The sequence below is a fragment of the Aptenodytes patagonicus genome, chromosome 6 (assembly GCF_965638725.1).
Source record: "Aptenodytes patagonicus chromosome 6, bAptPat1.pri.cur, whole genome shotgun sequence".
Classification (NCBI taxonomy): domain Eukaryota; kingdom Metazoa; phylum Chordata; class Aves; order Sphenisciformes; family Spheniscidae; genus Aptenodytes; species Aptenodytes patagonicus.
In genome coordinates this window covers 54,863,559-54,881,604 of record NC_134954.1, presented here as the reverse complement: position 1 = coordinate 54,881,604, position 18,046 = coordinate 54,863,559, and the positions used below count along the sequence as shown (strand labels likewise).

General features: G+C 37.2%; 1 protein-coding gene across 1 annotated transcript in view; it reads right to left on the bottom strand.

The window, feature by feature from the left end:
• Nucleotides 1–1,402: 1,402 nt before the first annotated feature.
• TTC21B (tetratricopeptide repeat domain 21B) overlaps nucleotides 1,403–18,046 on the bottom strand; it is a 45,798-nt gene continuing 29,154 nt past the window's right edge. The window contains 9 exon segments of the mRNA XM_076342720.1: nucleotides 1,403–2,068; nucleotides 3,051–3,118; nucleotides 5,466–5,586; nucleotides 10,793–11,017; nucleotides 12,958–13,153; nucleotides 13,559–13,720; nucleotides 14,228–14,378; nucleotides 15,129–15,210; nucleotides 16,366–16,476. Coding sequence (XP_076198835.1) covers nucleotides 1,991–2,068; nucleotides 3,051–3,118; nucleotides 5,466–5,586; nucleotides 10,793–11,017; nucleotides 12,958–13,153; nucleotides 13,559–13,720; nucleotides 14,228–14,378; nucleotides 15,129–15,210; nucleotides 16,366–16,476 — 1,194 coding nt within the window. The 3' untranslated portion in view covers nucleotides 1,403–1,990.

Below are 18,046 nucleotides of genomic sequence, written 5' to 3'. Positions count from 1 at the left end.
AAAAACAAATTAAAGTAGATGTAGATGAAGTCTTGCCTTTTTTGAAAACATCTTGCATGTATTGATATAAACCCACCTATTTTTATTATAAACTTCAGCTAAATGTTATTCCAGTGCTACTGGAATGCAAAACCACATTGATCCTGTATGAATAGGGCTATGTACAAAGAAATGCTGTTTTACTAGGAACTGCCTTGATAAGGCCGATGTACTTACTCTTTTTAGCAATGGGAAAAAACCCAAACCAGCATAGTTTAAGAATTCATAGTCTACTAATCCCCACAGCCCAGCTCCCTTACAGTTTCCCCCAGCCTCAGCATTTTCCAGATCCTTCCATGTTCCTCATTCCGCTCCATACCATTGTTTTTTCCCCAATCTCTTAAATCTTCTTCCTCAGAGCTCTACCATGCTGCACAACTTGCAGGCAAAAAACAGGGAGCCTGTACGCTGTGCCTGGTACAGTTATGTACACACTGATTGCCAGTGCTCAAACAGAAGGGATAAGGCTACAGCATGTTTCAAGGTTCCCTAGGGAAGGAGAGGCCGCTTAGTTGTGTCTTTTCTCAATTTTAATATTCACGCAAATCTTGTAGAAGTGTTGTAGTCCTGAGACACATCTATTAATTTTAGTTTGGCTGACCAACAGCTCAAAAGTTACTGGAATGCAGAGCCTGGAAACCACCAGTAGGTAGCACCATTGCCTAAGTGATGCATGTCAATCTATTTAGGAAACAAGGCTATAAAGTTACCCAAGATACAGCACCCAGTTATTGATAAGCAAGATTAGATACGATTGTAAACAGGCTCCCTTCCCTGCCGTAAAAAAGACACTCAAAAATCAAATGAAAGTGACTTTACACAATGTCAACATGAAAAGCTAAAATTACCTAAGGAGGAAACTGAAATTGGTTATTTTAAGAAACTTAATCACTAGTATTAAGAATTCTCTTTTCATGCCAAAACATTACTTTTCTAGTGAAATACATACAACATCAAGTGCTGTTTGAAAACCAAATACAGCAGTGTAACAGTGTTTTTTGTTAGGCATTTGTTTTTTCAAAAATTCTGCATCACTGAAAAAACCCCTGATCCTTCTCCTTCCTCTCATTCATTTACAAGATGCTATTGCTCCCTTAAAGATCCACAGGTATATTCTGTGAGACAAGATCGTAATTCCCTGTAATAAAAATTATTTCTCCAGAAAGGTGTTTTATATGGATTAAACAAAATGAGTGCTAACTTCTGCACATATGACTGTACTGTCTACACATACAATGTTGAAAGACTGAACACTCCAAATTAAAAATGTCAAACATTTCTCTTCATGGAAATCTGACAGGTGGATAATAGACAGCATGAGTAGAAAATAAATTCTGTGTAAGCCTTGCATGATCTATAAAAGCCTTTACTGAATATTTACATAAGATCTTAATTTTAAGTATTAGGTTTTCATTAAAAATGTAAGTTTCATTGAGAACAGTTTATATAGCTGGTTTTTCAAGATTAAAAAAAGCGTGCTTATAATATATGTAAAAATAAAAAAACATACTTTAGAAATACACTTGTAGTAATAAAGATTACACTGTAATTGTGAATAAATGGTTTACATGAACTGAAATCCAGCATCTTAACAATGCACCTGCACTAGATAGCACTTAAAAAACCAGCCTATCCTATTTCAAATGGACAAAACAATACTGAGTTATATGCTTTAAAACATTTTTATAATGCTGATGACACTTTTTTATGATGCTGGATGACACTTTACATAGCACACATGTAAGCAGTACTCTCTCCTGAATGAGAATAAATGCAATTTCTTTCAGGGCTGCAGATTTTTCTTGAAAATAATCCAGATCTCTAGTATAATTAAGTTAATCATATTCACAATACTTTTGTGCTGATATGGTCTCTGTCACTGCAGTGTTTCATTCATAGTTTCCGAAGTCAGATTAAACAAACAAGTCCATGAGCCACAAAAAAAAAAATTTCACGTTCTTAGCGACGCACGGGCCTTGTCAAGTATTTCCTTTCTGATCTTTGGATAGTTTGGATGTGCTTCAAGGACCTGTCAAAAGACAAAACAACCCAAAAGTTCTGTGTCTAAAGGAAAGAATACTGTGTTTGGTTATCCCCTTCATCACTGAGCTTACACATTCTAAAACTAAAATAACAACATGACAAGTTTGTTTTAAGAATGCATAAATACTTAACTGTGGCTAGAGACTACCACGTATGGAGGTCAAGAACAGCTTCAAAAGACACCTTGCTTCCCTTTCATGCTGCCCTATCGCCTTGGTGTGAAAGACACAGGGGTCAAGGGCTAAAGCCTCTGGGTGGCTTGAAATGCATGCATTCAGAACAGTGACCTCTGGAGACGTTTCCAAGATTTTAAGTATACTTTCTCTGCAATGATAAACTGCTCTTATGTTTTCACTCCCTCAGGCTCTTTCTTACTATACTCTACCCACTTCATCTTCTTGCCCTTCAATTCCCTCCTCTTCCTTATCCTTCCATTCAATTTGTCCTTTCTAGTTATCTTTATTTCCCCCCAAAAGAGCAAATATAATTTATTTCATTATTAATACTAGTAATTATTAATTCATAATGTTCACTCTGCTTCTGTAACAGTAGCCCTTCCTCTTACTCTGCATCTGCTCTATTTATGTTTGGACCATACAAAGATAATACTGGAAGTTACTTTCTAACAGTGTCTTCTGATATTAATCTTCAATTAACTTCTTCAGCTATACATCTTGGTATGGATTTACCAAGTTGCAACTACAGGGCCAAAAGAAGGTGCTGCCATTTGAATATGCTTTCACATATGATAGCCAGCCACATTATCTCTCATTTACCTGGTGGTCAGGGAGCTCAGGATAAAGCAGATTATGTAGAGGATATTTAATTTAATCAAACTTATTAAATAGGGCGTCTTTCTGACATTAAGCTGTATATTTTAGAAATTTAAACTCTACAAAAAAAAGGATCATTATGTAGACAAATGTTGCTACAGTAAACAGAATATTAAGTACATATACAAATTCTACCTTATGACAGACATCGATTGCATCAACATATCTCTTTCCTTTCAGGTAATTGAAAGCCAGCTTGTATCCTGTAAGTAAAAAGGGTGAAAAAAGGCAACAATTTCAGTTTCTGTATTGAATAATGAAAATATCACATTCAAATTCACTTCATTTTGGTCACCGTATGTTTCTAAAGTTAGTATGTTTGTTTTCTAGTATTCTCTCATCTAAGCCTGTAGAGATCAAAATTTCTACTGAAAGTCACTTCAAGTAGTAAATAAAAGTCCTTTACACACTGATAGTTATGTTTGAATCAAAAGGAGACATTATGCTGGAGAGCATGTGTTACTACAGAGAATACATAATGGCTGTCCTCTTTCAATGACTATGGTACCCCACAGAGTTTCTCACTATGACCTACAATACACTGTCCTTCTGTAAAGGCAATTCTATTATTAAGGACAAAAGAAGGAAAAAAAAATCAGGACAGCAATAACAAACTAGGGAATTAAAATGCTATTTTGCTTCACTGTCAGCAGACCACTGATAAAAAAAAAAGTCACATGGAATAGCTAAGTTGCATAGCAACATGGCAGGCTGATACTTTCAACATAAAAGGTATAGCTCAAGTGTATCAGCCTGGACAGAGATCAGGACTGAGGAAAAAAAGGTTATAAGCATGTAATATCCAAAACTTGAAGTCTTTCATTTATTAACTTATCCTCACTAGCAAATGTGTACGAGGGATCTGATACCAGTTTATACAGTTTTACTTGCCAGATGCAGTTTGTGCTGCTTTAACCTTTTTAGTTTTAATGCATGACAATTCTCACAACACCAAATGCAAAACTAGAAAACAATGTGCACATAGTACCTTCAATATCGTACTCTCACTTTTTGTATGCAAGATCGTTCCACAGTTTAATTTCACTAAGGCGTTCTCCTGCCTAGACACCAAATGATTTTGTAATTTGTTCAATTCCTACCCTCTAGAGGGTTTCAAAATAGCAACAGAAAAGTCTTGATCTATGTTCTCTACAAACTCAAGAAATCACACCTTTTTACTATTAAAACTTCTTCTAATATGTCACACCTTTTTACTATTAAAACTTCTTCTAATATGTTTTATCTGATCAACAACTGTAACATTTTAGCCAAGACATTAATGAGTCAGTCTACAGGAGCAGGAACAACTAGTAAAATCACTGCATCCAAACTCATACTTAGGTATCTAGAGATTTTCCCATATAACCTTAAGTCAGATTTCTATCAGTCATTTTTATTTCTGTTTTGACATCCGAGTCTTCCTTCTGCTTTGACCCTCCTAATTTTTTGACTCACAGTACATAGGTAACTTCTAGTTTTGGCAATCCATCCATGCATGTGCATTTTTGTATCTTTAGCTGTGTTATAAAAGGAGTTAAACAACAAAACATTTAGTTCCATTAATAAAACACTACTTTAATCTACAGATCATATTAGATAAAATCATGAACCATTGCAGCATCCAGGAGTTACAGTTAAAGAAAAAATGTATGGCAGGTAATATGCATAACAGTTATAATCTTGTTAAAAACACACTGGTTTTCTGGTTGATGCCAAAGGCTATCTCACCCTAACACTAAAATAATCTAGGGCACAAAAAAAGACCACAGTTTAAAGACTGCAAAAAAATGTATTTTTGAGGGGCCATAAGCATAGCTCAAAACCTGGAACAGAATTTGTGTAAGCCACCAGCCTTGGGACCTAGAGACAGACTCTAGGTGTTGAGTAAGAAAGGGCATTTTATCCTATGTATCAGTTTCATAAAGGGTTTCCTACATTAAAATAGTCTAAAAATGTGACAGTTTAGTGTAGACTTCAAGTTCCAATTTGGATCGTTAATTGAATAGTATTCCAAGTTTTCAGTTAACCATTTTTTTTAAACCAGATGTATTTAAAGACATTTAAATAATTTTTTAAAATCCTTACTCATGTATGTAAAACCTTATCCATATAAATAGATAATTTGTCTGTTTATCAAAATGAAATAATTAAATCAATGATCTGCCACCATCAGATATATATTGGGTATTATAAAAGGTTCTCTACTATAGACAGTACATACTGCATTACTATAAATACATTATTAAAAATTAACGCTGTACTTACAGAGAAAGTTGTTCAGAAAGAGCAAACTAAAACTGGTTTCAGACCAAACCTTGTACTAAAACAGTAAGCAGAAACTTCTTCAGTATCATAAAGCTGCTACCTCTTGCCATGGGGGCTTTCCAAGTGACTGTTAAGTACACCTTTAAACATCTGTGGTTTTTATGTGAGGAAAACCAGTGATACTCTATCTCTATGGAAAATGAAAAGCAGTCTTTCCAGTAAAGGGTAGCTGTTTCATTCGTACTGTAGTGCCTGAAAGCACATGTATAGGTTACATATACATGCCTATTGTTGGATTTATTTGGTTTCCGTATTTCCAGGCCATCTCGTAATTTATTGCTGCATCCTTATATGCTTGTTCCTTTTCCATTATGTATCCCATGTATTCGTAAGCCTTGCAGCATGACTGCAAAATACAAATATTCATTCAAAATTTTATTTCGGTAAGCTTATATATAATAATACCGACAGCTTAATTGCTTAAATTAGTACAAGTGATACCTGTACTAACTTTGATGACAAGATAGTCTTGATTTAAAACATCTGTAATACAAATCAGTTATATGGAATTCTGCACAGTGACTTCCTAAGTTACTCTGAGTTAAGTACAGAGTTCATCACAGAGGACATTGCAGCTACTCCTTCAAAAACATTTAGAGCCTCCAGGAACCCTGTCGATACCTCTCTCAGTTAACAACAACCCTATGGCAGCTGCATTTTAAGTGCAGCAGGAAAGCGTTGTATCTTCCACAAATATTGTTTGTCTCACTTTTTCTTAAAAAGGTATTTTCATAGCCTTATTTTTGGAAACTGTTTTGCATTATAATTTTCCACTTAAAAGCTAAAGACAGACACAAATATACTGAAGAGAACACCAACCATAAAATATTTCATTTTGTATAACTCCAAGGGGCAAGTTACAAGCATCTAAAAAACAGGTTCCAAAAACTATTAAGCACTAGATGAAAATACTAGCCTTGCTTATGTTACACATACATATAAATCAATTTAACACCATAATAAAAGTTATTAGAAAAGATTAGTAATTCATACAGAAATCTTATATTTCGTACATAAAGCAGAAAAAAATTATGAAAATAAGCAAAACTAACTACCATATGGCCTTACTGCGAACAGCTTAGATTATCATGCTACCAATAGGTCAAATATTTTCAAGAGAAAAATGAAGCTTGTCTGAAAACGTGCACCTTGTTTACATCGGCAGAGCAAAGAAATGCTGATATATAAATTACATTCCATCTTTAACTTCATTATTTCCAATTAGGCTTCCAAAATATACTGATGAAAAGCTTTCAAATCACAGCATGCTGGGATAAAAGCAGCATGGGAATGCCTAGAAGATGAGGATAAAAATATACTCCCCCTCTCATTTGTGATAAACAAAACAAAAAGTTCAAAATCAAGAAGAGTAATCAGTAAGAAACCCCAATTTCATAAAAATGATCTTCTCATTGGGATCTTACTAACCAAACCTAAGGCTTTTAAAACCAAAACAAACCCATATTACAAGATACTAGGCTTTTATGAAGTTTTCACTCAACATATTTATTTAAATTGTATATATAGATCCACATCATTTGATTCTGACTGCTAAAAACAATCCTAAAAACTAATTCATCACAACAACATGTTTTCGCAATCTAATAAAATCTTCCAAATTGGAGAATACCATGCAAAATATTGTTTTGTGAATTAACAAGATATTCTAAGATCTAAAATATTCAACATCTATTTGTATGGTATAATTCCTGCTTAGCTGCTTTGCATGCAAGTTGGAGAAAAGTCAGTATCTTTACTGTGCTGTTTTGTTACGGAACCGGAGTTGCAGACTTCTAGTTGCCATCCTCCTTCCTAACAAGCAGAGCTTGTTTATCTAAATCCCTCATGGGTCTCAAACTTTTTAGAAGAAAACAAATTACTTAGTAGGCTAATGTAGGCTGTTTTTAGAGCTGCTTGGAAATTTCTGCAACAAAGTGTCATTTGTAGTATATACCTGCTCAACAGACTACCTTTTTCAAGATATGTCTTGTTTTGGGAGATGACTCATGTTTATCTTCCAGTGCTATGGATTTTGCAACTTCCCTGGGCCATCTGGACAACTGTGTAACTGACCTTAGGGCAGAATTTTTTCTTAACTAAATTCAAACTCATTTTCTGTAAAAATGAAATTGAGTACATCCTATTTTAAGAGGCATCTCTGCAGAAGTACATAATACCATCACACCAAGAACTGTTGTAGCTGCCTCTTAATTTTATATTTAGAAATAAAAAGAGTACAAGTTCAAAAAAGTCTGCCTCTCAAGGAGGTTGCAGAAATGTGACTGAATAAACCTTACCTTCTATACTGATTAATTCAGAAAAAGAAATATACAGTATCGGGTCCTTTTCTAAACCAAATCTGTGCACTATAAACAGTATCCTGAACCTGCAGCATAGTATCTATGGAAGACTAGCCTATTGGATGTGCCTCATGCGAAGGAAAGTGAAGTATATAGATGGAAAAATGTGATCAGCAAAAAGGGACAAAATGAAAAATAAGCACAAGAGCTAAGATCTGTGCCTGTTCCTATAGTCAAAGCAGAGTATCAGGCAGTTTGCCTGCTCAGAAACCCTGAGGTAAAAATATTACAGCTTGTCCCCAGACAATCTACCAGACAGTATCGTCACAGCAGAGGATTAATACTAGCATTAAAAAAAGAAAATCCTGTATAGTAGCAGGGTTATGAGCATAAATGTTTAAAAACATGTTTTAAGATATTAAGATAACATAGAATCATAGAATAGTTCGGGTTGGAAGGGTCCTCTAAAGGTCATCTAGTCCAACCCCCCTGCCGTGGGCAGGGACATCTTCAACTAGATCAGGTTGCTCAGAGCCCCGTCCAACCTGACTTTCAATGTTTCCAGGGATGGGGCATCCACCACCTCTCTGGGCAACCTGTGCCAGTGTTTCACCACCCTTAGCATAAAAAATTTCTTCCCTTTAGTTTAAAGCCATTCCCCCTTGTCCTGTCGCAACAGGCCCTGCTAAGTTGTTTGCCGCCATCTTTTTTATAAGCCCCCTTTAAGTACTGATAGGCTGCAAGAAGGTCTCCCCGAAGCCTTCTCTTAGGCTGAGAGAGTTGGGGTTGTTCAGCCTATTCTTCACAGGAGAGGCGTTCCATCCCCCTGATCATTTTTGTGACCCTCCTCTGGACCCACTCCAACAGGTCCATGTCTTTCTTATGCTGAGGGGTCCAGAGCTGGACGCAGTACTCCAGGTGGGGTCTCACCAGAGCAGAGTAGAGGGGCAGAATCACCTCCTTCCACCTGCTGGCCACGCTTCTTTTGATGCAGCCCAGGATACGATTGGCCTCCTGGGCTGCGAGCGCACATTGCTGGCTTATGTCCAGCTTTTCATCCACCAGTACCCCAAAGGCCTTCTCGGGGCAGGGCTGCTCTCAACCCCTTCATCCCCCAGCCTGTATTGATATGGGGGGTTGCCCTGACCCAGGTGCAGGACCCTGCACTTGGCCTTGTTGAATCTCATGAGGTTCACACAGGCCCACTTCTTGAGCTTGCCCAGGTCCCTCTGGATGGCATCCCATCCCTCTGGCGTGTCAACCGCACCACTCAGCTTGGTGTCATCTGCAAACTTGCTGAGGGTGCACTCGATCCCACTGTCTATGTCACTGATGAAGATTAATTTAAACAGTACCGGTCCCAATACAGACCCCTGTGGGATGCCACTCGTCACCAACCTCCATCTGGACATTGAGCCGTTGACCACTACCCTCTGACCTAAGCAATTCCTCACTCACCGGACAGGCCACCCATCAAATCCATACCTCTCCAGTTTAGAGAGAAGGATGTTGTGGGGGACCATGTCAAAGGCCTTATAGAGGTCCAGCTAGATGGCATCTGTAGCCCTTCCTGTGTCCACTGATGTAGTCACTCCATCATAGAAGGCCACTAGGTTAGTCAGGCAGGACTTGCCCTTGGTGAAGCCATGCTGGCTGTCTCAAATCACCGCCCTGTCCTGCACATGCCTTAGTATAGCTTCCAGGAAGATCCGCTCCATGATATTCCCAGGCACAGACATGAGACTGACTGGCCTGTAGTTCCCCAGGTCTTCCTTTTTTCCCTTTTTAAAAATGGGGGTTACGTATCCCCTTTTCCAGTCAGTGGGAACTTCACCGGACTGCCACGACTTCTCAAATACGATGGATAGTGGCTTAGCAACTTCATCCACCAGTTCCTTCAGGACCCACGATGGATCTCATTGGGTCCCATGGACTTGTGTACCTTCAGGTGCCTTAGATGGTCTCGAACCTGATATTCTCCTACAGCGGGCGGCTCTTCATTCTCCCAGTCCCCACCTTTGCCTTCTGCGGCTTGGGCGGTGAGGCTCAAGCACTTGCGAGTGAAGACCGAGGCAAAAAAGTCGTTGAGTACCTCAGCCTTCTCTGTATCCCAGGTAACCAGGTCTCCCGTTTTGTTCTGGAGAGGGACCACATTTTCCCTAGTCTTCCTTTTATCCCTGACAGTTCCCTGATAGAAGCTTTTCCTGTTGCCCTTGACGTCCCTGCGCCAGATTTAATTCTATCAGGGCTTTAGCTTTCCTAACCTGGTCCCTGGCTGCTCGGACAATTTCTCTGTATTCTTCCCAGGCTGTCCTTGCTTCCACCCTCTGTAGGCTTCCTTTTCGTGTTTGAGTTTGCCCAGGAGCTCCTTGTTCATCCATGCAGGCCTCCTAGTGTTTTTGCCTGACCTCCTCTTTGTTGGGATGCATCGCTCCTGAGCTTGGAGGAGGTGATCCTTGAATATTACCCAGCTTCCTTGGGGCCCTCTTCTCTCCAGGGCTTTGTCCCATGGCATTCTACCAAGCAGATCCCTGAAGAGGCCAAAGTCTGCTCTCCTGAAGTCCAGGGTAGTGAGCTTGCTGTGCGTCCTCCTCGGTGCCCTAAGGATCTTGAACTCCGCCATTTTGTGGTCACTGCAGCCCAGGCTGCCCTTGAGCTTCACATTCCCCACCAGCCCCTCCTTGTTGGTGAGAACAAGCTCCAGCATAGCACCTCTCCTCGTTGGCTCCTCTACCACTTGGAGAAGGAAGTTATCATTGATGCACTCCAGGAACCTCTCGGATTGCTTATGCCCCGCCGTGTTGGCCTTCCAACAGATGTTGGGGTGGTTGGAGTCCTCCATGAGGACCAGGGCTTGTGAGCGTGAGGCTGCTCATCTCTTAATAAATGGAGCAAGTCTCCAAAATTTATATGGCTACATCTTCTTCAGGTTTGCAAGACTCAGTAAAATGCATCTCTGACATTCCATAAACACCTCAAGCTTCTAGTGTCACCACAGCTAAAACTTGCGTAACTTATTATAGAATACGAATAAAAATGACTAAGCAGCACATTCAAAGGTTTGTTTACTACCCTCCAGTGTAAAGCTGCTGTTTTCCTGGCTTGTTTCGGTCTACTTCTCCTTAATAACTGAAATACCAGGCAATTGGAAAAAGAAACACATTTCAAAATCATGTTTCAGAGGAAAACTAAACATTTAGATGAATTAAAATATAAGGTTACTAAGGTTACTTTTAATGTACAGACACTTACCCTGTTATGACGAAGGCATCGTTTTAATAATTCTCCCGCCATATCATATTTTGCAGATTGAATATATATATCTGCAAGCAGAAGCCAACTCTTTTCAAACTCCTCTGCATCAATGGGATTCCAGCTCATTTTTGAAATCCGTTTTAACTGATTTCTGGCTCGTGGAGTCTGTTTCAAGATCATGTAGGCTGTGGCCATTCCCAAAAGTGCTGGTATATGATCCTTCTGCAGTAAAAAGCATAGTGACTGCTTGGTGCTTTTTTATTTTGCTTTTAACTTTTTTTTTTTCCCCCCAATAAGACTTTCATCAGGTATCTGAAAACTAAACCAAAAGCTAAATCTCAGGAAATAAAAATAGAACATCCAATCTTACAAACATGTTTTCCATCCAGTGATATGATCATTTCTGTAAGACTAATCATGATAAACACCATGTTAAATAATTAAGAGGATAATATAAATCTGGGCTCAAAACAATCTTCTTCAGGCTCAGGAAACGTTGAAAGCATCTGCAGGTATTTCACCTCAACAAGAAACATTCTGATACCACTAAGATCTGTCCTTTTGACACACAAATAAATACTTCAGACAGAAACTGAACTCACTTGAAGTTGCAATACAAGTGGTGTTTTGTACTTTTAGAAGTGCCTGTCAAATGGCAATAACAGTGACACCGATTCCTATTATTAGGTTTACAGCTCCTAAAAATGTAAGTCTAAACTGCCTGTATCCAAAAGCTACAAACAGGATTCTTAAAAGCCACCATTTTATGCAAGAGTCTCAAGCAAGCAGTAAGACGTGCAGGAGCAATTGTGATTTTTAAAATCCTGCCTTTATTAGCACAGGGTATAGGCGAGAATGGGGTTCATACCCCAAAACTGCTTCTTAAATGCAGAGAGTAGTTCTATCAGCAACTAACTTAAAAGCTTCTTTCTCTCTCTCAGTGTTCCTGGCTTACTATTGGTATTCTGCCTCTACACCTCGTTGCAGGGTTGTGCTGTAAATAGGCTTGCCATAGTGGGTTAAAAAAAAAAATGCCCCCACCAAAAGCCCCTCTTCCACGTAATGATCAGCTCATCCCCCCTCTCCCTCAATAGTCACACCTAGCATGGATCAATAACCTCAGGCACTTTAACCTTCTGTCACATTACAGTCTCTCAAACTGGAGCTCAGGAGAAGAGAGGTGACCACTTTTTCTTAGAATAGCCAAGGCAAGAGCACTTACCTAGAAGTTACCCAAAGAGGGAATCGACTCAGTTCTCTCTTAGTCTGAAGAGATTAAAACTGTATATTTTATGCGACCCTGGAGAGAAGACTAAATAGACTGGAGCATTCTTTCTGCTGGAACTGTGTCACCATGTGAAAAACATTCAATATTCACAGGACCTCAGATCAGTTCTGAGCAGGACTGGGAAGCCAGTACTGGAGGCAGAGGGACACCTTGTTTGTGATTCTCAGAACTGACTTACACATAAGAAAAGCATCAGTATACTCAGCTCAGCCAAGGAGCAGTATAGCACACAGTCAATGGGTAGTAGTAACTTAAGTATTTCTTGGCATTCTGATGCGACTAAATGCATCTACACGTTATTAAATAAAATCTGTTGAAAGGTTCTGGTAACAAGAGAATCCATTATTAATCCTAAAGCTAATGACTACAAGTAGCTATAAAATAATGAAGATTTCCATCATAAGGATGAATTGTAAGGAGATGGATAATCTTGCCCTGGAATCTAAATTCTGTCCAATTGCCATGAAGTACATGAAGGCAGCTTATATTTAACTGTTTTTGCTTACAGAATAAAAAGGTACTTTATAGACTTATATCATCAGATACTCTGCTGGCAAGACTGGGAATTAAAAAGCAAACCCTGCAACTCAAAAAATATCATATTCACATTTCAGTAACTGGCAATACTAGCATATAGTTGAGTGACACATTTGCAATCCAGTTGAAAACATCTAAAAGTTGTTGTTATTTCAGCATAGGGTTTGTTTTTTTTTTTCAAATTTTTTATATAAAATATTCTTTAACAGGAAAAAAAAATCCTTAGAAATAATAGCACTAACACATGCCACTATTCCTGAATGTAAACTGCGAGACTAGTTAAAAAAATGTAGTAAGTGTGAAAGAGAAGACTGAGGAAGTGAGACAGGTTACTAACCTCAGCCACTACTATTTCAGTGAAAGTGTTCAGTGCTCGTTCAACACTTGATTTTTGTTTGGTTGCCATGAGACAATAATTTTCCATGATTCGCAGTTGAATGTGACCCTGAACGGTCTGAGGCTTGAGTTCCTTCAGAAGATTTTCTGCTGTTCTTACAGCCAACTGCACAGACTCCTGCTTCTCTGTTGAATTACTGTTATCAGAAAGAAAGTGTTTGTAAAAGCTCTTTTTTTTAATATACACAAAATTAATTACGAGTTAGTACTGATTCCATGCTAAAGACATGCCGTTTTGTACAAGATGGCTCTGCTATATAGGCATTCTACATTGATTCTTTTCTGTAACAGCAGCAGTTCCAACCTAACAAGCTGTTTTTAACACTGCAAGTGACCAGGATTCTAGATAAAATCTTCTATATTTTCTGCTTGAGACTGACTTATTACAGTCTAGGATTGTCTCTCACAATATAGTAAGTACAACATTCAAAGCATTAGATGAGCTTAAAGTTCTAGCAATTTAAATTAAGGCAAATTATTAAGGAGTGGCAGAGGAAGGGGATGACAGAAGAACCCAAGTAATATTTATTTCATTCACTTACCCTATGTCAGCATCCAGATTTTCAAAGACTTCACCACCCACAGTTTCATTATCTGGGTTCAAACAAATTTCAATCATGTTGTAGACTGCATTCTGTCCCCAGTCACTGTCCTTTCGAGCTTTATTAAAATGCCGGAGTGCATCATTTGGTTCACCTGTATACCTAGACGAATAATTAAAATATTTAAAGCTGGGTAAGTAAAATTCGTTGTTCCAAATCCCATCCAAATCCCAAGAAGAAACCCAAGGATTTTAAAAAGACAGATGACACACTTGCACACATTGATAAGGCAAGGTTTGAACAGCACACATACTATTGTGAGGAACTTGTTTTTGCAGACTAAAAGCAGCCTGATAAATTCTAAAATTTGAAAATAAGTAATATTACATTATTGAACCAGCAAGAATATCCCTTTTAACAAGCAGGAAATATGGAAGATGTACGTGAGACAGATAAAATAGCTTCATTTTCAAGAGAAGCTCATTGGAAAGTATTTCAGAAGAGAAAAGGAGACCTCTCCTAAAATCCTAGCACCTGAAGTAATAAGTAGTGCTGTATTACTTATCACACTGTCAGTAGCACCTTTGAATGATAATGGATGAGAAGAAAGTTAATTTAACTATGTACTACATAATCAAATAAACCTTATCTTATTATATTTGCAAGTACCAAAGATACAGTCCTTTGCAGTAGTGAAAGCCTGGTTCAAGCTTTGTTCTGGAAGAATGTTTTTCAGCCATTAAAAGAAATCTTGGGACTTCTTCTAGCTTCCCAGCTCTTCTTAACAGATCAATTAATCGCGAGAGGGTTGCATAGTTATCTAAATATACAAATAATTAGAACATTGTAATTCTAGTTATTTGCTGTACAAATAGCTTAAAAAATAAAGAGCCTGCCTTGTTTTTTCACATACAAAAATGTTATATGATGTAATACATAAGGCATATTACATAGTAACCACAGATACAAGCATGAAGATATCAAGTGATACTTGCAATACTTCTAAAAAAAAAAATGTATAAAGATAAGTATAGTTGTACTTCACTTTCAAAAGCATTCAAACAAAAACATTTGCTGTACTCTCACAACTTTCACAAAGTCCACTAGAAAGCTTTACATTCATTATAGTATTATTTTAATAGATTTTAGTAGCTTTCTCTCTGGTCATAATTTTCAAATTGCTAAAAGAAACTTATTCCTGTCCGAGACAAGTTTCCGTTATTAATCTTGAAATAAAATGCTAGCTTTGTGTTCGTGCACTTGATATCTTAAACACAAAAGAAAGTGCTTTACAGTTACAAGTAAAAAACACCCTAGCTCCATTTGGCTTGAGGTAAACAACGCACATTACATTGCAAAGTAAATTACTGTATGAGAAATAATTTTCACATCTTTTACTACAGTAACTTTATGTTTTTATATACAGTAGTGGTCCTTGGTTTTAGTATCCATTACATTATAAATAACACATTTCTTTTTAATCATACAAAGTATTTTTTAGATATTTATCCCTCTCTCTCATTAGAACTATGTGTCAGAAGGAATTAAAAATATCACTGCTAATATTCACCTGGCTTGCGTTCTAGGAGCTGCTGGAAATGAAAGACAGCTTGTTCATAATCTTGCTTTCTGAACATGATATCAGCCATCATCTACAATATTGACCAATTTAGAGAAAACAAAACAAAATATTATAAAATATTATAAATTTAAAGAACTCTAGTTCTTTAAAGTGGGGAGCTGAAACTATAGCTTTAAAGTGCTGCAGGAATTGCACAAGAAGTAAACTGAGTTGGGTTTTTCATTACTCTCTGGAAAACAAACTTTCTCTATATACAGACACAGGATAATAATGAGCAGGTACAGGCTCATATCTCAATTTTTCACTTAAGGTAGAAATTAAAAGAGAATAAAACACTTTGATGTACCTTTCAAGTATGTTTGGTTTTACTTGTATAGTTTTACTCCTAATTTTATTTCCCATAAATGCAGATAAAGCATATAGAAAAGCAAAGTTAGTTTAAAGTTAGGGAAAAAGGAAGATGATAGCCCACTTCAGCAGTGGAAGTAAAAAAATTATTTCCTTTCAGTTTCTCTCCACTGAGAGGTAGCTAATAAAGAGTAGATTTAGTAACATATATTAAGAGTGCTATTACCCCTGTCCTTGCACCATACCAGGATAAATTCCAGATGTTATACTGCTGTAAGAAAATAAATTATTCCTGTCTTAAAATTATTTTGCTCCTAATGTGTTAAAGTGAAAGTTGCTCAGTCTACTGAGCTGTCTTTTAAGCCAAGAAGTATACGAATCCTGTACAGAGAATCTGTAGCTATGATTAAAAATGGTTAAGTAGGAATATGATTAACTACGATTGTATAAGGATGTAAAACCACCTTAAGTATATAGTTCTTTTCTTCTGGAAGTTTTTTTTTTTTTTTTAGACACTTGCTTTAATATTACTGTGCTGGAAAAATAACTTCTTCCCTGATCATTAGTCAATTGTTAACAGAATATGCATTAAGCCATGCTTCAGTCAATCTTACAACTACTACTTTTTCCTCTACTAGTACTTCTAAAGACACATTTTTGCACTGAGATAAAACAAAGGCTATGATTGCTAGAAAATTCATATTGAATCATTATCCAGCATAAACAGAAAAACATTTTGTCGCAATGGCTTTTTCACATGCTTTTTGAAATCAGAAGCTGTAGGCTTTCTTAAAAGTAGTATTTTATGGATCCATCCCATTGCAGACACACAAACCTCAAAAAACTTCTGATATAGGATTAGTATAACAGCACATACCATCGTTGCTGCTTCATTATCTTGGTCATTCTTCAGTAGTAAGGAACACTGATGTTGACAGGCATCAGTATCATCTTGTGCAAGATATAAACGTGCAAGTTCCAACATTGCCTGTAGATTAAAATACTTAACTATATGTAATTCTAAGATTAAAGAAAGGTGGTTCAGTTCTATGAGTATTAACCTGAAATTTCAGACCCTCAGGAAAAAATTACTTCTCTTCTAAAGAGCGCTTTCTCTGTTGTTTCCTGTGGGCTCTTGGTCAAGTAATTTAATTGATTTCCATTCCCTCACCTTTAAAATAGATAAAACTTTTCTTCAGAGGGATATTCTGGAGGTATATTGAAAATTGCTGCTCAGATAGTACTGCTCTGAAGACTACAGTATTTTGGTAAGAATAATTTTCTTGGAAAAAGATGTAAATGCAAGTAGTTTTAAGTTCAGTGACAGAAACAAATACCTCATTAACATTCACCAATTAGCAAATTCCAGCAGAAACAGTTTTCTTATTTGCATTTCCAAACCTACCACATTAAGACCATGTGTGGATCCATTTCTGAGAAGCAATTGCAGAATAAACATTAACAAACTGAACTGTACATAAGCATGCATCCTTGAGGCTGAAGTCCCATCATAGACTATTCTGAATAAAATGCCACAGAAAAGTTTATAAACACAAGAGTTACCACATTTAATCAAGTTCCCATTGAAGCAAATGGGAGTTAAACCAATCACAAAGTAAAATTAGCAGTAGACAAACAGTGAGCAATGTCACTCCTGCTTAATTTTAAATAGTGTTTTGATTTTGTTTTTAAAAAGGAGGCATTTATAATTGCATTGCAATTCTCTCTCTGGTTACACTGGTGAAAGGCACTTCTGAATCAAAATAGTGTTTTGAACATCCTGTTGAGGATATGAAGGCTACTTGCGTAATATTTAACAAGTGTTTTCTTCCTACTTCCTGTTATTTACATATTCAAACATATACTATATAATTCTGAAACAGAAAGGCAGGTGGGTAAGCACTGAAATGATATGGAGATAGTATGCATATAAGAATTTTAATTACGAAAGCTTTCTTCAAGCCACTGTTCTTATGTGCGTAATACAGTGGAAGACCAAAAAGCAGTGTGCTAGTCAAGGAACGCTTCCTGCCTTAGGCATGTCAAAGAAGATTGCCAGTTAAACTGGACTTCTATACTAGATTCTAGTGACTGGATGTGGTCTCTAAATTTTCAACCCCAACCCAAAAAACGACGATACTGTGAAATGATGTGCTTGATGCAGTCTGTGATCCATTTCAAGTCTGCATCTGGAAGCTACGTTGCCTCTTATCTGGTCAGAGAAGTGAGGTAGAGTATTACCTACCAGATTTAACTACATAAAATGACACAAAGCAACACAACCCAAAACCCTTATGATATGAGATTGCAATCTCTTCACATTTAGCTGAATAATTTGTTTAACGCAACATTTCAAATCTGTTTTGGGTTACTTTGGCTAGAATACAGGAGATTGTGTTCTGATGAAACAAGGTACAGAGAGCTTCAAAGGAATTTGCAATACTTGCATATATAATTTTAAGGAAAGTAACCTCTGTGAAGACATCAAGAAATAGGCAGGTATTTAACAGCTCAAATTTATATTTTGATATCTAAAAGAATTCAATTCCAACCTTGTA